The 22,100-nt window shown below is 39.0% G+C and overlaps 1 protein-coding gene across 4 annotated transcripts in view; it reads right to left on the bottom strand.

The window, feature by feature from the left end:
• The window catches only part of mahj (LisH and WD40 domain-containing protein mahjong), a 205,111-nt gene that overhangs the window by 38,956 nt on the left and 144,055 nt on the right, over positions 1-22,100 (bottom strand). For all 4 annotated transcript variants that reach the window (XM_067082944.1, XM_067082943.1, XM_067082941.1 and 1 more), the window contains one exon: positions 397-533. In XM_067082944.1, coding sequence (XP_066939045.1) covers positions 397-533 — 137 coding nt within the window. The remainder of the gene's footprint in view (positions 1-396; positions 534-22,100) is intronic.

Here is a 22,100-nt window from a genome sequence, read left to right on the forward strand (position 1 = left end):
ACTAAGTCACAAGTGTACTGTTGAAATCCTATAACATTACATGACCTCTGATCATCTGTAAAAGTCAGTACATAATCTGGTAAGACCAGAATCAAAGGTGCCAGAAACTTTGTGCACCTGCATTAGCTGTTCCTATCTTTTATTAATTTTACATATATAATATTCACACAAAAAGTGAGATGAGCTTCACACTTTGTTTTTAACATACCATTGCATACCTTACGAATACACAGACTAATTACCCTCAGTTCTGAGGGGATTTCCTAATGCTAGTACATATTCCTTTAAATAAAAGAAAATTACATAAGATAACCACAGAACATAAAAGAATGTATTTTTTAGTATACTGTACATACAAACCAGCATGAAAAGGCATAATTAGCCTCAAATACTTACTTTAAATCAAAGAGATCTGAAATACTCCACAAGGATGTTTCATGTATAGCTGTACAAGAGGTGAGAAGTAAAGACCCTGAGTTGTGTGGAACTAAAGTAGAAACTGCACCTTGATGAACTGTATATACACCTTCTTCCTGCAATAAAGGAACAAAATAAGAAAAAGCATTTGCAAAACCTAGACAATCAAGTACAAAAACTGTAAAGCTGAAAAATAATATCTTTTCCAACACATGTCAACAGTACTCTATTAGGGGACGTATGAATGTAGTCTTGAAACAGGTGACTAACATGTCATTAAAGGTATCAACAATGAAAAGACATGTTGCAAAGTTAAAGTAAAGTACAGTACTCTGTCATGTGTTTGTGACCAAAGATGACACCAAATGTTCCATAAAAGAGCATAAAAACAGCTTGGTCACTGAAAACAATGAAGCAATATTTCTCCCTTGACAAAATGCACACACACACATAGAAGAAATTAAAATAATAAAAATACTGCGGCAATTTGTCTCTCACAACCTTCTGTCAAGTCTTTTTACAATATCCTTGAAGTTTAAGCAAAAAATAACTTGTTGATACCCATGACTATACAATAATTCACCACAAATATCTGGTTAACCCTTTAATGCCGAAGCCCTACTTACAAAAACGTCTCCCGTATGCCGGCGGCGTTCGGTGAGTTAGCGCCGAAGCGGAAAAAAAGATTTTTTTCAAAAAATCACAGCACGCTTAGTTTTCAAGATTAAGAGTTCATTTTTGGCTCATTTTTTTTGTCATTGCCTGAAGTTTAGTATGCAACCATCCGAAATGAAAAAAAATATCATTATCATATATAAATATTGGAATATATGACAGCAAAAAAAAAAACTCGTATATAATTGTATACAAATCGCACTGTAAGCAAAACGGTTAAAGCTAACGAGTTAATTTTTTTTAGTTGTATTGTACACTAAATTGCGATGATTTTGGTATATAACAAATTTTAAAATGATCAAAGCAACACAGAGAAAATATTATCACAAAATGATGCATGAATTCGTAACACGCGGACGTAAAAAAATTTGTTTTTTTTCAAAAATTCACCATAAATCGAAATATTGTGCTAGAGACTTCCCGTTTGTTGAAAAATGAAGCTAATTGATTGAATATTACTAGACTGTAAGTGTTTTAGCTTACAATTGCAGTTTTCGACCATTTCGGTCGAGTTAAAGTTGACCGAAAGTCGAATTTTTTCTATTTATTGTGATTTATATGGAAATATTTCATAACTGATAAAAACCACAACCATGAGTTATTTTTTGTTGTATTGTAAATGAAATTGCACACATTTTCATATATAAAACTTTATGTAACGACTAATATAAAACGGTGCAAATATTACGACGAGACAAAACAATTTCTGAGATGTTCGGCCGAGTCACAGCGCAGACGTAAGGAAAATGTTTTTTAAAAAATTCACCATAAATCGAAATATTGTGCTAGAGACTTCCAATTTATTGCAAAATGAAGTTAAACGATTGAATATTACTAGAATGTAAGTTTTAGCTTACAATTGCGTTTTTTTACCATTTCGGTCGAGTTAAAGTTGACTAAAGGTTGAAATTTTGGCAGTTATCGTGATTTATGTGAAAATATTTCAAAACTGATAAAAGCTACAACCATGAGCTAATTTCTGTTGTATTCTTCATGAAATTGCACACATTTTCATATATAAAAGTTTATGTAACGACTAATGTAAAACGATGCAAACATTACAACATGATGAAAGAATTTCTGAGATGTTCGGCCAAGTTACCGCGCACAGACGTAAGGAAAGTTTTTTTTTTTTTTCAGAAATTCACCATAAATCGAAATATTGTGCTAGAGACTTCCAGTTTGTTGCAAAATGAAGGTACATGATTGAATTTTACTAGAATGTAAGAGTTTTAGCTTATAATTGCGTTTTTGACCATTTCGGTCGAGTTAAAGTTGACGAAGCTTGAAATTTTGGCAGTTATCGTGATTTATATGAAAATATTTCAAAACTGATAAAAGCTACAACCATGAGTTATTTTCTGTTCTATTCTACATGAAATTGCGCACATTTCCATATATAAAACTTTATGTAACGACTAATATAAAACAGTGCAAACATTACGACAACGTGATTTAAAGAATTTCTGGCGGACGTAAGGAAAAAGTTTTTTCAAAAATTCACCATAAATCGAAATATTGTGCTAGAGACTTCCAATTGGTTGCAAAATGAAGGTAAATGATTGAATATTACTAGAATGTAAGAGTTTTAGCTTACAATTGCGTTTTTTGACCATTTCGGTCGAGTCAAAGTTGACCGAAGGTTGAAATTTTGGCAGTTATCGTGATTTATATGAAAATATTTCAAAACTGATAAAAGCTACAACCATGAGTTATTTTCTGTTGTATTGTACATGAAATTGCACACATTTTCACATATAAAACTTTATGTAACGGCTAATATAGAACAGTGCAAAAATTACGACAAAATGATGAAAGAATTTCTGAAATTTTCGGCCGAGTTACCGCGCGGGCGTAAGAAAAATGTTTTTTTTAAAAATTCACCATAAATCGAAATATTGTGCTAGAGACTTCCAATTTGTTGCAAAACGAAGGTACATGATTGAATATTACTAGAATGTAAGAGTTTTAGCTTACAATTGCATTTTTCGACCATTTCGGTCGAGTCAAAGTTGACCGAAGGTTGATATTTTTTGTAGTCGACGTTTGCTACATCCACTCGGCATTCAACAGACAATTTTAGTCGACATTTGCTACGTCCAACAGGCATTTAAGGGTTAACACCCTGATTATACCAGAGTAAAGGCTTAGGCTTAACTTAAAACTTGAGCCTTGAATGATTACTATATTTTCATAATTACTATATTTGAAAGTCCCATTAGTGTTTCCTCAACACTTGATTTCAACAACATGAATACACTAAAACTGACCCTAAATGTACTTATTCACTCTTCATTGTACCAAGGACTTCAAATCTATAATGCATGTCAAAATTCAAAGAGCTGTGAACAATCTGAATATCTGTTATGACCTTAAGCAACCCCTAAAAAACATCTGTAGATTAGTTTGTTAACAAGAAGTGAAATGAGGGCATCATGTTTAGTGGATTTCAGCATTTTGTTTCGATGAACTGTTCCTGTCAGTGAAAAATGTTACTTAATATCTTATTGACATTCTGAAATGAAAATGCTATACAATAAAAATGCTATGCATAGAACCATGCATTCCAGGTTATATGTGCATGTAGCCTGCATTAGCATGTGGCATATTTGAGAATCATTACAACTTCTTAGCACACTTTTATCTCTCTCTCTCTCTCTCTCTCTCTCCAGCACAACAGCTCAATATTTGTTTACTTCATCACAACTACAACAATCATATATGGCCACATTCACAGGCTTCAAATATCCCTGACACTGCTCATTTATCTAACTGACAAAAGAAGACCGGGAGTAGCTCAGCATGTGTCACTTGGAGCCTCACGTGCTCATCAATTACTTCCCTGCCTTCTTGTGTGTCAGAAGCTCTTTATTTACTTTATTTCTTTCATATTTTCATCTCTATTTTAGCCTATTCACTTTAATATTCTCTTCAATTTAATCTAGTGATCCATTCTACAGTTACATGTAGTGTTCTTTCAACAGTGCCTGTCCCCCAAATCACCAACACTTGATTTTTGAATGCTGTTTTTTGTAAGGAATTATTCTTATTGTAATATGGAAATAAGGCTAATCTGTCAACATTTTTCATAGAAACTTATGTGAGTATGATTGTTTCTGGTGTGATTAAATTATATTCAGTGTTTCCTTATTCATTAGGTAACATTTGGTTTACCAATTATCAGTTCTGGGGTGAGTTCCAGTTGCAATTACTTTCTAGGCTTTTGAAAGTATTCAGGTTTAGTTTGCTCTTTGCTGTTTGCGAAAGTGAAGTTCAGCAATTGTACATTTTTATGCTTCGTTTGTATTCTGGCCTTTTCCCACCTAAACGGCAAGAGGCAGGTGTCATTATGTTTCAGTGCTTATACAAAACAATGTTAATCTACCTTCATCTCATTCACTTCAATTACAAAATTACGGTTTTCATAATTGTATGCTTTGTATTCACTTCAAATAACCTTGCCCTTTTAAATATTTTATATTCTTAAAAACTGGTTACTATGCTGCATTAATGTTTCATATGCTAGTGGTGCTTCACTTATTTTTTTTTTAACTGAGGTGTGATTTTTTACTGTCCATCCCTTAATATTGTGGAGGATTTCACAGTGAACTTGAATAGGTTTGCCAGGAAAATCTCACCAACTCTACCACACACAAGACCCATTTCTAATGTGTAGCACCTGTCACAGGCAGTAATACTTATCCAACCTCACCTTTGAAATATTCTGGGACAAGTTTCTAGAATAGTGGTTGTTTTTCTACAGAAGGAGATCCTACAAGATGAGACAGGCTGAGAGTATGACCACAGGCATGTTTGCTTCTTCAACTTTCGTCTTCTGGCCTAAGGTAATTTCTTCCTCTACCTTAGTTCCCTTGCTGGTCTTTAGCTAATGTCAGTCAACTGGCATGCTGCAATCTACCTAAGCATAACATAGCTTAGCCCAGCCCAGTAATCAACCAGTCCACTGATTAGTGAGTGAGCAAAAAGCCTGCCCAACAGATGCTCCCACTGTTTTGGATAACTTCTGTTTCCTGTCTGAATATCTATTCTTTTCACTTCAGGGCTTGTTGGAGCAGCACTGGAGGTAGTTAATTACCATAAAAATCATCTTGGTCTAGCCCAGCATGATATCACAAATCGGAAGCCAGCCTGCTCTTGGGTTCCCGCTGTAAACATTAGCCTTCTCTAGTAATGACAGCAGCAGATATGTACAGCTACGATTCCAAGCACTTTTTGTTTGCTGGATTAAGAAGCGGTCTACTTCCCTGTCTTGAGACACACTGCCCTACTGGAAGTGATGGACAACCTAAAGGCCTCCTAAACTATGTCCAAAAGTTGTGAAAACTATACAAGTGCGAGGCCTGGCAGGGGAATCATAAAATTTTGCTTGGCTAAATGTTGAGGTTTGCTCCCAAAGATCTCACTCCTCTAATGACATGGGTCAGTGGATGCCCAATTACATTCAAGCAACTCTTGAATTCTTTATGCCTGTTAGAGAACACCAACAAGTGTAGCATCTTCAACCTGCAACACTAATGCCATTCTTGAACTTTTTACATGGGCGTAAAGATAAAAATCAACTCAGTACCAGAAATCACACCCACTGAATAGCCCATACTCAGTGCCTTAAAAAACCATGCACAAGCACCCCAGCTTGTCTACGCCTCACTGCATTCCCTTTTCGTTTTTCTTTATATATATATATATATATATATATATATATATATATATATATATATATATATATATATATATATATATATATATATATATATATATATATATATATGTATACACACACACACACACACACACACACACACACACACAGGTGGTTCCCGGTTAACAGTGGGGTTCCAATCCTGGCTGAGCGCTGCTAACTGAACACTGTTGGCCCAGCGTTCGACTCTCCTACCGGCTAATGAAGAATTAGAGGAATTTATTTCTGGTGATAGAAATTCAATTCTCGTCATAATATGGTTCAGATCCCACAATAAGCTGTAGGTCCTGTTGCTAGGTGACCAGTTGGTTCTTAGTCACGTAAAATAAATCTAATCCTTCGGGCCAGCCCTAGGAGAGCTGTTAATCAGCTCAGTGGTCTGGTTAAACTAAGATATACTTTTTTTAGCTGCTAACTGAAAATCGCTGATAACCGAAAATTGTTGACAACAGCACAGAAAAAACCACTTAACGGCATCGTTGCTCATTTATCAGCACTGATAAACCGCTTACTGACACCAATAAACCGCTTACTGACCCCGATAAACCACTTACCGACAGCAATAATCCACTTCCTGGCACCAAAAATCACTTACCGGAGCAGAAAATCTGGTTAACAATGTCGCTATCCAAGTGCTGTAACACTATAACATCATTAACTGATGCAGCCAGTAAGCAGGGACTGCCTGTGTGTGTGTGTGCGTGTGTGTGTGTGTGTGTGTGTGTGTGTGTGTGTGTGTGTGTGTGTGTGTGTGTGTGTGTGTGTGTGTGTGTGTGTATACTAAAAGGACCTCATTCAAACTGGATGAATGAGGTCCTTTTAATAATTCTACTAATGCACAGAACAATTGTGAATTTGATAAAAATACAGTACTCAGCGAATATTTCTCAGTGAAAAATACTGCAAATGGGCGAATTTCCACGAATAATGGGTAGATATGTTCCAAAGAGAAATCCGTGAACACATGAGTCCGCGAATCATGAGACAGCGAATACGCTGGGTTTACTGTATACTGTATATATATGTCCTTGCTTATCTGTGGCCTCGGTTAACGTTGTTTCTGTTTTACGTCACTTGTCTAACAATGTCGTTGACCAGATTTTCGGTGTTGGTAAGTGGTTTATCAGCGTCGGTAAGCATAAGAATTCACTTTATTTTCATAACTAAAATCCCTCAGTATTGATCTATTATCATTGTAATGTGTACGGTATAAAAAAAAATGATGTTCCCTGCTCCCCTCTCTCTCTCTCCCCATGACAGCATGCTATTGGTTGAAGGAGTTGGAAGTAGCCATTCACAAAGCTTGTAGCTTGATGCTTTGGTATGTATTGTCACTAGTGTGCGTGCGAGTTGTATTTCTCTCTCTCTCTCTCTCTCTCTCTCTCTCTCTCTCTCTCTCTCTCTCTCTCTCTCTCTCTCTGAGATAAGAGAATTTTTATGCATTAATAACTTGCATGTTCATTTGTTTTGTATGATAAATAAATGATTTACTAATTTTTGAATATTAATATTAATGTAAACACAGTAAAATATCAATTCATTACGGAAAATATAATAAATTAGGTAAGATTTTAGCTCAATATTTTGTTTTCCCTGATCTTTTTCTGTTTCTGACTTTAGCGGGGAGGGGTGAAGGCCTGTCAATCTTGACATACAATACTGACATATTGAGAGTGAAGGGGGAGCACCTAGGCAAAATCTCTCTCTTTCTATGCCAAAGGATACTTGTAGAATGTGAGAGATGGATATAGCTAGAAAGGGAGTTATTGGCTGGAATGGTTAGAAGTAACGAATCACCCAGCAGAGTATGTTACCTTAATGCTGACTGGCTTGTAGCACAACACGCCATTGGCTGGAAGATTAGAAGAGCCAATCACAGAGCAGGATATCAGCTTTGCTAGTTGCTGATTGGCTTGTAGCTCTGATGCTTTTTGGTGTTTCCCCTCTTTTTTCACGATTGATTTTAGTTTAATGTTCATTGATACTGCATATTCTTACAACCTAGTTTTGTGAATTAATCTTCATCAACCTTTGTGTATTAACTGTCGTTAGTGTATTAAATATTTTTAATGTATTTTTGTTTCTCTCTCTCTCGAGTAACTTGATTAGTTTTCACACATAGCTGTGAGCCATATATTTTTTAAGGGTAAAATAATGTAAGATGACTTTGAAAAGATATTAAATGTTTTAGGATCATAGTTTAAAGTATATTTTTGTTTGAACTATTAAAATAAGCAGTTATAAGTGTTTTAGTTTAAGGTATACTGTACCAGTTCACCCCTGCTCTCTCTCTCTCTCTCTCTCTCTCTCTCTCTCTCTCTCTCTCTCTCTCTCTATATGACGACAGCCATTGGCTGGAAGGGTCGTAAGTAGTCAATCACACAGTAGGGTACCAGCTTTCCTCGATGCTGATTGGCGTGAAATAGGCAGTTACATATTGATGTTTCAATTATCAATGATTTTTGGTTATTGGCGCTTGGCCGGGAATAGAACCTGGTCGAGTGCCACTAACTGAAAATTGCTGATAACCAAAAATCGCAATAATTATGGTAATAAATGATGTTTACGACATCGTAAGTGCCAATAAACTGCTTATCACCAGTAAACCACTTACCAACACTGATAAACTGCTTATTGACGCCGAAAATCGTGTACCATTGCTGAAAATCTGGGTAACAACGTCGTTAGCCAAGCACCGTAAAACCGAACTCCATTAACTGACACTGCCGATAAGCGAGGACTGCCTGTATATATAATACATATATAAATTAAATGCATTTTTTCTACAAAACCACACCATTCTTAAACTTGTGACAATTACAGTAAAATCCCTACCTGTCTAAGGCTGAATCTAATTTGTCCTCGTTATTTTGTAAAAATTAATTCACATCACTTTTACTCACGAACAAAGAGAGGTATTTTGTATCCAATCGCAGTCTTAAAGAATCAGCAATCGGTTGCACGTAAGAGTGTGTAAGGTACACCCCTGTAGCTGTTTCACATCTGTTTGTTTCTTTGAAGGTATGAAACCCTTATTCTGGTTGTAGGATACAGCATCTTGGATGTGTTTTATAAAGGGAAGACAGTGAAATCCCTATATCCAAGTCTGAATCAGAATTTCTCTGACACAGGACATGACAGCGACTGACCATCTGATATGTCATCCTAAGATATTAGTGACTGGGATCAATTAGGTGCCTGCCTAAAGGATTGCAGTGCCAGAAGTGCACAGACAGAAAATCAACTGCAAAAGTTCATAACAGCACATCTGGAAAACCTCAACATGACAAAGAACAAACTTTGTACTTAAATTCTGGATGATTAGCTAAGTGTTGTGAGCATCTGTTGCCATAGGCTTCAAACTGGACAGACTCAATTATGATTTTTCTCCCAAAGGACAAAACTCTAGCCAGAGTCAAGAAGCATATTACCAGCACTCTTCTATAAGCAGAATGGCATGGACAACAGGTAAGAGGAGGTCATCCCAAGTCCATGTCTCCATCAACAAGGTTCAATGAGATTTCCTCTTCTGTAACCTGCTAAGTGCCTTTTGCAGACGATGTATTTGGCTTCTACACACTGCCATCTGTTGCTGATTTTATGAACTACTCACTCTGAAGTGTTCTTCATTCTTCTCTCAGTCATCCGCTGAATTTGGTGAGTTTTGTTATTTTTACGTTATGTCAACATGAAATTACGATATATATCCATATTTTATGACAGCAGTACTGTATACTTACTTTGCTAAATAAATCATTATTATTCAAAGATTTATCGTAATATCTGGCTAGCCAAAGTTCCTTTAGCGAAAGTGAAAGTTTGTTTACATTAGTATCTGAAGGGTTGCCATGACAATTACACAAATATATACGTATTTCATCGTAAATGAAGTTAAAAATGCGGCAAATGATTTTCCAGATATTAATATATATATTTACTTAATTAAATGAATAATAGTCAAATGACTAACATATTTATGAGAAAAAAAGCTTCGTTTCCTAAACCAGAAGTTTTGTTTACTTCGTCAGCTGATGTCTAGGTTAACTGCTTTGGCTGTCTATCAGTCCCTTCTTTTTTTTTTTACGATATATGAGATAAAATTTGTGAATAAATTCTTGTTTTTCAATAGACTAAACCACACATTTAGTAATAAATTACAATATTTAATATTCTACGGGCAAAATACTCGAAACTGCTTTGTTTTTATTAGTCAGCTGACTTTGTTCTTTTAATTTTTCCCTTTAACTCTCTGGGTGTAGCCTAACCTTAGTACAGTAATTATTTTTTTCTTTTCTTTTATAGGTATAAGGTGACCTTCACTTCTCATCACATATCTTTTGAAGAAATTGATGACATTCTATTCAGATCTGATTCAGAATTTGGTTCAGATATTGACGATCCTATGCCAAACGATGATGATTATGATGATACCACTGATGAAGAAGATAAGGATGAAGACGTCCCAGCAACATGCTCATCAACCACAGCTGATGTAGCAAATTCATTGTCTTAGAATAACATTAATTATAATAACAATAATACCATTCAATGAGGTAATGTTTTTGATTATACAGCCTCTCATATATAATGTACTTAATTTTGAAAACTTAAATCTGTATGAGTGTTTCACAAGATTTTTTTCCAGAAAAAATTCATGAACATGTACAAAAGAAACTAATAACTATTTTAAACCAATGATAGCTACAAAACAAGCTTCGCCAAAAAGATCAAGATACCACCAGTGGTCAGATGTAACTGCTGATGATATAAAAGCAGTTGTTGCTACTGAAGTAGCAATGGGTATACTTCATAAATCCACAATCTAGAGTTACTTTGGTGAAAGTAGCTTTTTATTTGATACTCCTGTATTTAGAGAAGTGTTTTCTAGGGACAAATATCAGTTGATTAGATCCGCTATTCATTTTCATGATAATGATTAGAAGGATGGAAATGACAGACCCTCTAAGATTAGGCCAGTATTCGATAGGGTACAAGATTTATAAGGGAAGTACTATGTTAGCAATACAGAAATCAGTATTGACGAAAGCGTGATAAACTTTAAAGGTGGGCTACTTTTCAAACAATATTTACCATCAAAGCTTTCAACTAATGCACATACTGGTTATCTGTTTAAACTTAATGTGTATACTGGGAAGGGCTCTGCTCGTCATCCATCGGAGGGGTTGGGTACTCATGTTGTTCTGTCTTTGTTAGAGGATTATGAAAACAAAGGTCATATTATTTACATTGACAGCTTTTATAACAGTGTGCCCCTTTATGACAAACTACTTTAGAAAAAACTTTAGCTTGTGGAACAGTTCGGATGAATAGGAAGGGTCTGCCAGCTGATATGAAGCAAATAACAGTGAAAAAGGGAGCTTTACCAGTAACTTGGGTAAGAAATGATGGTAAAATACTTGCTTGTTCTTGGCAAGGCACAACCAGGGTTAATTTACTGTTTAGTTTTGGGACAGTAGGTACATATAAAAGTGAAAATTCATTCAAAGATGGGTGACAGAGAAATTGACGAGCCCTGCGTTCATGTAGAATATAATAAGTGTATGGGGGAGCTGATAAGTTTGATCAACTTTGCTCAACATATCCTTACAAAGGAAAGAGCCAGAAATGGTACGAACCTATTTGGCATTTATAGTTGAAGCAGCATTAGTAAACTCAAACACATGTTACAATGTTCAGAATCCCACTGCTAAGCTTATTAAAAAAAATCATACAAAAAATTATTCATAGAAAAAATTATTAACACTTTGTTAGAAGGGTATAAGGGGAGCAAAACTCAAAGAAGGGGTAGATATTCAAATCCTATGACATCTAGATTAACCGAAAGCATTTTCCAGCACAGTATGTTGACAAAAACCACAAGCCCCAATTTACTGTATGCTCTATGTTGCCAAAGAATTGCTTAAAGAACGGTAAACGAGAATGTAAGAGAAAGCGAACAACCTATTTTTATGATCAATGTGTTGAAAAGCCACCTCTTTGTATCATTCCATGTTGTGAGGCATATCATACTTATAAATTGTACAAAAAGCACTGCCAATGTGAAAAATAAATGTGTGAGGCATTGATGAATTAGGTAAAGGATTGCTGGTGGAATTAATAGTCATCTAAGAAAAGGAATTTTTATGATTTTCTTAATTTTTACCCTTTTAATCAAATAATTCAAGTCAGAAAATTATATACCCAAGCAAAAATAATGTTAAGTTCTGGAAATAGGATGGTTCTAGAACACATAAAAATTGGTTTCAGTAAATATTATTTAAAATTTTTCAGTGAAAATTTACACAATGCTGTGAAAAGTGTTTTTGCAAATCTGCAGCAAAAGGATTAATCTCCCTGGAATGAATTGACTTCAAAAGCTGCTTAAGAATGATGGTCTCTGTAGTTGATAGGGTCATAGTTGGCAGTTTCTCAATGAAATGATGTCTTTAGATATCTTCAATGGCAGCAAGAGCTAAGAATACCTTTTGGTTGGAGTTCCCCTCCTTCCTTTCTCCCTGGAGATATGCTGCTCATGGAGTTGGGTCAAAGTTGGGGATCGTAACTAAAATACTTGGTCTCTGCTGAACTGGCAGCAGCACATCAGCTTCCTAGAGTTAAAGGCTCTATTCCTGGCACTAAAAGCATTCACTCAGCTCATATAATGCAAAATCACAAGTGTGCTGACAGTCAATTCAATGACTACAACTTACTTGAGAAATCACAGCAGTAAAAGATTCAAAGTACTGTGCCACTTAGCAATACACATCCTTGCTCAGACAGGTGTAAACTAAGTCAAGATACCATGTTTGTTCCATGATGACAATGTCCACCATCTTCCAAGTCTATGAGCTTCACAGACTGTGTGGATTCTTAGGTGGAACTTGAAAGTCTTCTACAGTATACCATTTTAAGGTGGTTATTCCGATTGTCCAAACCTTCCAGATGGGATCTTCTTTCAGTTTCGAAGACTTAACAAGCATCTGAATGGACCTTTGCATGAGACCTCACTTCTGGATTTGTTAAGGGCTGGAATTCCACAGGCCTGTCATTCACAACCGAGTTCATGGTGAGGACCCAAACTCCAGGTACCCTTGGCAATTCTAAAGCATCTTTTACCATCCCTTCTCTTGCCTCCATTACTTGCAACAAAGATGTTCTTCTTTCCCTGGTATGAGCAATCCATCATTACCAAAGGAAAACCACTGATTCCAGAAACTTCACCTCTAAAATGTTGCTTTCTATGGGTAGGTCCAAGTCTAAATAATCATGGTCCTCAACTGGCTCAGGCATGTCATTCCCAGAGCTTACAGCAATGCACTTAATGGGAAAGCAACCATGCAAGAGATCTGGTCCATAAGATCAGAGACCTTTCCACTTCACTAATAACTTGTGAGTGAATACTATACCAAATGGAGGTACCTGAAGGTGCCACTATTACTGCTAGAGTTCACCTAAAGGATATAAATTATAAATGGAAGGTCATTCAAACCCAAGGAGAATGACACTCCTGGACCTGGGACACTTAGTTACCACGAATGCTGGTATACGTGAGTGTTGGGTTTGTATGGAAAATAATATTCATAAAAAATTAAATTATAGAAGTACCTTAACTTATCAGATTCCCTGGGGACAGGCTTTCAGATTAGTAACAAAGAACCTGTATTACAGCCTTCAACTGGTTTTTTTTTTAAATATCCCACAAGTGCTAACAGCAACTTCACATGGTTTCTGCCTTTTCCTACAGGTAACATTCATTTCACATAGTTTCTAGTCTAAAATAACCAGTATTTTACACTTAAAATGTAAATCAAGAATTTTATCTAGAAATACTTCACATCTTGAAGGTAACCAAGCAAAGAATGATCATTATATTATACAATGTAGCAAAGTTGATAACTACAGATGGCTGATAAGGTCTGTTATGCCGAGACATTACAGCCTATACTGTAATACATCTTTTAAATTAGATTCTATAGATATAAGAATCATGTAAAGAAATCCTACTTTTATTTAATCTAGAATGTTCCATTTCATATTACAAATATAATATACAACAAATAAAAGGAAGTTGGTCAAAATAAAAAGCAGATAAGGTAAGTTATGTCATAATGGAAAATATTTTATCAGTTACGGTTATAGTGTGAACAACCACCTTACTGTACAACTGTCAGCAACTACAGTCTAGAGAAAGGGTCTCTAAAGTTTTCAATGTGAAGATCACATCAAATATTTTATGCATTCTCACAGACCAGTGAAAAATGTAAACCTTTAAAATGACAAATTTTAGGTCAATTTGTATTTTTCATAACTAACAAACCTTTGGTTTGAACATGGGGATAATTTCTTTATTGCCAGCTGAAGCCCAGTTACAAATAACAAGGAATTGGTGGCAAGGGGAGTCAGCCAATAAGGGAGTAGGTGGAAGCCGCACGACCTGTTTTACCCTCACTACGCATCATCATACCAGTTTCCTTCTACCCCAGGAAAGAATGAGGGGTAGCTTGAGGTGAGCTGTATACGTTAAAACCAAAGGTTTATTAGTTATGAAAAATAAAGATTTAAAATTTGTCATTTGTTCATATACAGAACAAACCTTGATCTTAACCTAAGGAAAACTTACTCTTGGAAGGATGATAAAAAAAAAGTCTTAGAACCGACTGGAGGTTCAGACCACCTGGGCTCACTTCCTGGCCAAAGGTAGGACATAGGAAGGAGTCGTAAGCCTCTGATCTGTTGAGCACAAGTTTACTGAACAGCCAGATATCTGGGCTAATAGACTATGCAAATACATATCCACACTGTGTCTCGATAGTAACAAAACTCGCATTAGCCAATCAACTTGTTTGTTGCCAGTTCCCCTCTCCCCTTGTAAGAGGGAGGAATGGGACATGCTTCTATAAAGAATCTGTACTGTGTACGAACAAACATCTAAAACTACATAGAATGGAAGCTCCCTCACCTGTATCTAACCAGTTCCAGCATATGATGGAATTATTCCCTCTACTGCCTGCCGGTAGAAAAGACAAAAAGAGAAAGGAAGAAGACCAGTCACCTCATTCACTCTCGTTTTCATATCCAACATCTTAGGTAAGATATAAAATGTCCTGCCAGGGGCGCTGGATGAGCTACACAACTTATTGAGCAGCCACCACCAGACCCAAGGAGAAAGTGTCCAAGGACCTGTGGGCAACGTCCTGCAGATAAAGGTGGTTTGGCATAGTCATGTACCAGCCTTTACGATCCTTTGAACCGACAGGTTTTTCTTGAAAGCAATGGTAGGGCCTAGACCCGACATCATGTGCTCATGCACACACTGAATTTGCCTCCCAATTTGAAGTAGTATAGGCTTGTTAATCACTTCTTGTAGCCTAAAGGAGATAGTATTCTTGGACACTTCATTCTTGATCCAGCCTGTACTAAAAAAAAGTCTTAGACAACCCGGTCTGAGATGTCAAGTCCTTTTTATGTAGTTATGCAGTGCCCTAACAGGACATAAAACTAACTCATCAGGGTCATTACCAACACAATCTCCAAGTGAAGGGATGGAAAAAGACTCGAATCTGTCATCGTGAACGGAGGGATTCTGAGTCTTAGCCATGAATTCCGGGACAAATTCGAAGGCTGCTGATCCCCAAACCCTTGTACATCTAACATCAAAAGATAGTCCGTGTAGTTCACTAAGGTTAAAAGGAAAACCATCTTGAGAGTTAAATTCCTGTCTGATGCAGTTCTTAAAGGTTCGTGACTACTGTGAGACTGTCATGTACCACTATTAGGTCCCAATTTGGAAGTTTATGATCTCAAGGGGAACAGGACTGCTCAAAACTCTTGAGAAGCATAGAAATTTCTCACAAAGAAGAAAAGTCTATGTCCTTCAATCGTAGAATTAAACCTAGAGCAGCTCTGTATCCCTTGATTGCTGACACTGAGAGAATTTCTCCCTATGGAGGAAAATGAGGAAGTCTATTACTTGTTGAATAGTAGTTCCAAATGGAGAGAGACCCTGTTGACGTCAACACCAATCACAGTAGACTGCCCACTTTCCCTGATACAAGGCTGTAGAATACCTCCTGAGGTAACATGACGTTTCGGTTGCTGCTCTGCAAGAAAAGCCTTTCACTTGCAAGAGATACTGGATAGTCTCAAACCATGAAGAGATAGGGACCCCACTGACTGATGAATTCCCTTGATGTGTGGTTGGCACAGAAGGTTGTGCTAAGGAGGAATCTCTTGGTGCTTCTGTCAGTAAGGCCAGAAGATCAGGGTACCATTCTGAGTGAGGCCACAAGGGAGCTACAAGGGTCATTCTGTGGTTCGGGGAAATCATCACTCTGTTGATAACTTGATGGATTAGGCAAAAGGGGGGAAGGGTGTAGACGTCCAGATTGTCACAAGGATGTTAAAGGGTGTCCTCTGCCATGGCCCAGGGATTTGGAAAAACCAAACAAAATACCTCTAGTTAGTTTTCTGTAAAAGAAAACCATTGTGCTGGCTTTGTATGTCCATCTGCACTTTTTTCTGTCCGCCCTCAGATCTTAAAAACTATTGAAGCTGGAGGACTGCAAATTAGTATGTTGGTCAACCACCCTCCAATCATCAAACATACTAAATTGAAGTCCTCTAGCCTCAGTAGATTCAATTTTATTTAAGGTTAAAATTAGCCATAATTGTGCTTCCGGCAATGATATAGGATAAGTCACCCCCGGCCATGGTGAAGTTTCATGGGCTGCGGCTCATACAGCATTACAGAGATAGATCTATTTTCGGTGGCCTTGACTATACGTTGTAGCCGCTGTACAGAAAACTCGACTGCGCCGAAGAAACTTTGGTGTATTTTTTACTTGTTTTTTGTTGTGTCTTGTTGCAAACAGGCCTACTGATAGCCTTCCCCCACAGGTGAAAAAGCCTTTCCGCCACTCCCAGAACTTGATCCCGCCGTCTCAGCTTGTCCGTCACCACGTTTTTCTTGCCTGGGATGTATCTGGCCAAGAGCGCCACTGAGTGAGAGACCGCCCACTGGTGCAGTTGTACTGTCAAGTCATAAAGATGACTAGACACTAGCCCCACTGTTTGTTGACATAAGCTACAACTGTAGTGTTGTAGGACATCAGTACTACAGAGTGCCCTGTTACCCTTTCTTGAAATTCCTGAAGTGCTAGGAAGGCTGAATTTCAGTTCCAAGATATCGACATGGAGCTGTTTGTCTTGGTGATCCCATGCCCCTGATGTTAAGGGATCTTCCAAGTGTGTTCCCCAACCCTTGTGCAAGGCATCTGAGAACATAAGAATCTCTGGAGGTGGAGAATGAAGAGGCACTGCTATGGTCAGGTTCCTGTCGTCCAGCCACCAAGGCAAGTCTTTCCTCACTTCTTCTGAGAGTGGAGCTAGGAACAAGGGAGGAGCCTTTGAAGGGGACCAAAACTCCTTCAAAATCCATTGGAGTGATTGAATGTGTAGAAGACGTGAGGAACTAGCTTCTCCAAGGACGACAGGAAATCTAGAATGACCTGCCATTGACGAGTGGGTTGCCACTGTTTGGAGAAGAAGAACTGGGCAAAGTTCCTGAATTTCTCTAGTTGTTGTTCTGAAGGGAATACTTTTGCTGCTGTTGTGTCTATCAGCATACCCAGGTAAAGAATTCTTTGCCTTGGTGTAAGGTTTGACTTCCCAAATTTAACATGATGCCTAAGCTGTGACAAAGTTGACGATGACAGCCCCTGTCTTGGACCAATTTTACCTGAGAATCTGCTAGCACCAGCCAGTCGCTGAGGTATCTTAAGATCCATATTCCTTCAGAATGTGCCCGTGTTGAAATCAGGGTGAACACTCTGGTGAAGACTTATGGGGTAGCTGAAAGACCGAAGCAAAGAGCTTTGAATTGGTTAACAGACTGAAGTGAAGATACTTCTGGGAAGATTGATGGACTGGAATCTGGAAATACACATCCTTTAGACCTATTGCGAGATGAAATTGTTCTCCCTGATGGCTTGAAGAACTGTGCAGTCTTCCTGATGTAGAAGCTGAGAGTTGACAAGTCTATTACCGGTCTCCAATTGCACGTAGCCTTGGGAACCAGAAAGACACAGCTGTAAAATCCAGAAGATATGTCCTTCACAATCTCCATGGCACCTTTTCCCATCGTTTTCTTCACTTCGCCTTGAAGAGCTGGATGCCTCGCCAAACCTAGAGAGTAAGTTGACTGGAGAAGTGGATACTTGGAGAGTGGGGGAGGAAACTCAAAGGGGAGTAGATAGCCCACCCGAATAACATCTACTACCCAGGTTTCTGCCCCGAACTGCTGCCAAGTTGCCCAATGGCTCACCAGGCACCAATGGCAGCAAGTGGGGAGAGGCGCCCCTCCTATCGTCTAGCTCTCCTGGCTCTGCCTCTACCTCCTCTCCCAGGCCTGGAAGAGAAGAGCTGATAGGGTTGCAGCTGAGGAGTTTTCTTGAATGAAGATGGTTCACGAACCCTATGCTGAACTGTCTTGACTTGAGGCTGTTTGGTGAGATGTAGGAAGATTTTGAGGTCTGGATTTGCATGTGCCAGCACAAGAAGGGATAGATGACTTTGAGGCAGCTTGATGTACTAACCTGTTGTTATTATCAGCTCTACATCTATCAACTGTGGAGCCTAGCTGGTCCTTCAGAAATAGAGACGTAGAACTTAAAATGATATTTTTATGATAAAATAAAGTTTTGTACATACTTACCCGGCAGATATATACTTAGCTATAGTCTCCGGCGTTCCTGACAGAATTTCAAAACTCGCGCACACGCACAGGTAGGTCAGGTGATCAATCATACCCGCCGCTGGGTGGCGGAATAGGAACCATTCCCGTTTTCTAATCAGATTTTTCTTCCACCTGTCTCCTGAGGGGAGGCTGGGACGTATCATCGATATATCTGCCGGGTAAGTATGTACAAAACTTTATTTTATCATAAAAATATCATTTTTGTACATGCAACTTACCCGTCAGATATATACTTAGCTGAATGGCACCCTTGGAGGAGGGCAAGAGACAGAAAATAACTAAAAACGGGAAACAACATATGTTGTAGGATAAACAAAAACCATGGTTCTTACCTGATTGGGCAGAAGACTTCATGGATACTGTCTATGAGTCCGCTTGCCTCAGGAGCTTCAGCGAGGATGTGACCTGTGACTGACAGCCCTTCTGGATCGTGCCAATGGGGAATGACCCACTAACATGGCCGAGCCTATAGCGGATCGCGTCAAAGGGGGCTGACCCACTTATATGACCGAGCCTACACCTGAATCGTATCAATGGGGGCTATCCCTCTTACATGACAGAGCTAGGTGTCCATACAAAATACAAGGAACATGACAACCAATCCCGACCACCTGACCAATTCTAACCTTGTTAATGATAAGAATTGAAAGGGGAAGCATAATTCCATCACCCTCTTTCAACCAACCATAAAAAACACACACCACCAAGGCTTAAAAACAACTGAATTAGCTAAACTAAATAGGATTGGATTCAGCTCCCTGTCCCAGCACCGAATCCGCAGATACGTATGCTCCTAGAGAGAAGCACTTATCGTACGTTACTCTAATATCTCGTAAGTAATGAGATGCGAACGTTGAATTACACCTCCAATAGGTTGCCTCTATAATAGACTGGAGAGACAACGTCTTGTGAAAAGCTAAGGATGTAGCAATGGCTCTCACTTCGTGTGCTTTTACTCTAAGGAGCTTAAAGTGCTCATCCTCACACGAGATATGCGCTTCCTTGATGACGTCCTTAATAAAAAAGGACAGCGCATTCTTTGAGATCTTCGTGAAGGATTCCTGACAGAGCACCAAAGACTTTCAATCGATCCTCCCAGTAATTTCTTCTTTTCTAAGTAGAATTTAAGGCTCCTGACAGGGCATAGAGTCCTCTCCAACTCATGTCCCGTCACAGAAGAGAGACCTTTTAATTCAAAGGTTCTTGGCCACGGTTTAGAAGGATTCTCATTCTTCGCTAGGAAGAATGGTTTAAAGGAGCAAATAGCCGAACCTTCCTTAAAACCAACTTTGCCATCTAAGGCTTGTATTTCACTTATTCTCTTAGCTGAGGCAAGGGCAAAGAGGAAAAGTGACTTCCTGGTGAGATCCCTGAAGGAAGCTTGATGAGGAGGTTCGAATTTTTTTAGACATTAAGAATTTCAAGACTATGTCTAGATTCCAACTGGGAGGTTTCAAGTCATGAATTTTGACGTTTCAAAAGACCTTATAAGGTCATGAAGGTCTCTGTTTTCCGAGATATTCAGATCTCTGTGTCTGAAAACTGAAGATAACATACTCCTGTATCCTTTAATTGTGGATACAGCGAGGTTGCAATGTTCCCTTAGGAAGATAAGGAAATCAGCAATGTTTGTCACAGAGGTACTGGAAGAGGATATCTTATTGGTCCTGCACCATCTTCTAAAGACCTCCCACTTCGACTGGTAGACGCGAAGGGTTGAGGATCTCCTGGCTCTTGCAATAGCCTTCGCAGCTTTGTGCGAAAAACCCTTCGCTCTGACCAGACCTTCGATAGTCTGAAGGCAGTTAGACTGAGAGCGGGAGATTCTTGTGGAATCTGTTGAAGTGGGGCTGTTTGAGAAGATCGTTCCTGTGTGGAAGCGATCTTGGAAAGTCTACTATCCATTCCAGTACCTCTGTGAACCAATCTTGAGCTGGCCAAAACGGAGCTACCAGGGTCAGTCTCGCGCCTTCCGACGACGCAAACTTTCTTACCACTTCTCCCAGGATCTTGAATGGGGGAAAAGCATACCCGTCTAATCCTGTCCAATCTAGGAGAAGACTGTCTATTGCAACCGCTCTCGGGTCCGATATCGGAGAGCAGTAGTTTTCTAGCCTTGCATTCCAGTGGGTTGCAAAAAGGTCGATATTCGGCCTTCCCCACAGGTTCCACAGTCTTTCGCAGACTTCTGAATGGAGAGTCCACTCTGTGGGAAGGACCTGATCCTTCCTGCTGAGAAGGTCGGCCCTCACATTCCTCTCTCCCTGTACAAATCTGGTGAGGAGTCTGATCCTCCTCTCCTGAGCCCATAACAGCAACGTTTTTGCCGTTTCGTAAAGGGAGAAGGAGTGTGTTCCTCCCTGTTTTCTTATATAAGCCAGGGCAGTAGTGTTGTCTGAGTTCACTTGGACTACTTGTCCTGAGACAAGGAACTCGAACTTGATGAGAGCCAAATGTACTGCTGATAGCTCTTTCTTGTTGATGTGCCAGTTCACCTGGTCTCCCTCCCAGGTGCCTGACACTTCTCTCGACCCTAGTGTTGCCCCCCATCCCGACTCCGAGGCGTCTGAGAACAACACTAGGGTAGGGCTCGGTAACTGAAGAGACAGTCCTTTGCATAATTTTCGAGGGTCTAACCACCAGTTGAGATCCTCTTTTATCTTGTCCGAAATTTGGAACAAAGTTGCTAAGTCCTGAGACTTCTGGTCCCATCTCTCCTTTAGGTAAAACTGAAGAGGTCTCAGTTGAAGTTTTCCCAAGGAGACGAACTGTTCCAGCGAGGAAATGGTCCCCAGCAGACTTATCCACTCCCTCGCCGAACAATGTTTTCTCCTTAGAAAGACTGTCACCTTTTCTATGCAGCGATCTATTCTCTCTTGGGATGGAAAGGCTAGAAAATCCGAGAATCCATCAGAATCCCCAGGTAAACAATGCTCTGCTGCGGAACAACCTGGGATTTCTGTAGGTTTACTAATAGTCCAAGGGACTGTGTCAGATTTAGGGTGATCGACAAGTACTCCAGACAACTGTCCTTTGATTGAGCTCGAATCAGCCAATCGTCGAGATACATTGATATCCTCACTCCCTCTAAGTGAAGCCAGCGTGCCACATTCCTTAAGATGCCCGTGAACACTTGTGGGGCCGTCGAAAGACCAAGCACAGGGACCTGAATTGAAAAACTTTTCCCGAATCACGAACCTCAGGAACTTTCTTGACGAGGGATGAATGGGAATGTGGAAGTAAGCGTCCTGCAGGTCCAGGGAGACCATCCAATCCCCTGGACGAAGAGCTGCAAGAACCGAAGAGGTAGTTTCCATTTTGAATTTCGTCTTGATTACGAAGAAATTCAGGCGCTTACATCCAGAACCGGTCTCCAACCCCGAGGATTTCGGAACCAGAAAAAGACGGTTGTAAAACCGGGGAATGGAGGTCTTGAACTGTTCTATTGCTTCCTTTTCTAACATTTGTTCCACTGCTAGAAAAAGAGCCTGGTTCTTGATGGGATCCCTGTAGCTGGCGGATAACTCCCTGGGA

The sequence above is a fragment of the Macrobrachium rosenbergii genome, chromosome 40 (genome assembly GCF_040412425.1).
Source record: "Macrobrachium rosenbergii isolate ZJJX-2024 chromosome 40, ASM4041242v1, whole genome shotgun sequence".
Classification (NCBI taxonomy): domain Eukaryota; kingdom Metazoa; phylum Arthropoda; class Malacostraca; order Decapoda; family Palaemonidae; genus Macrobrachium; species Macrobrachium rosenbergii.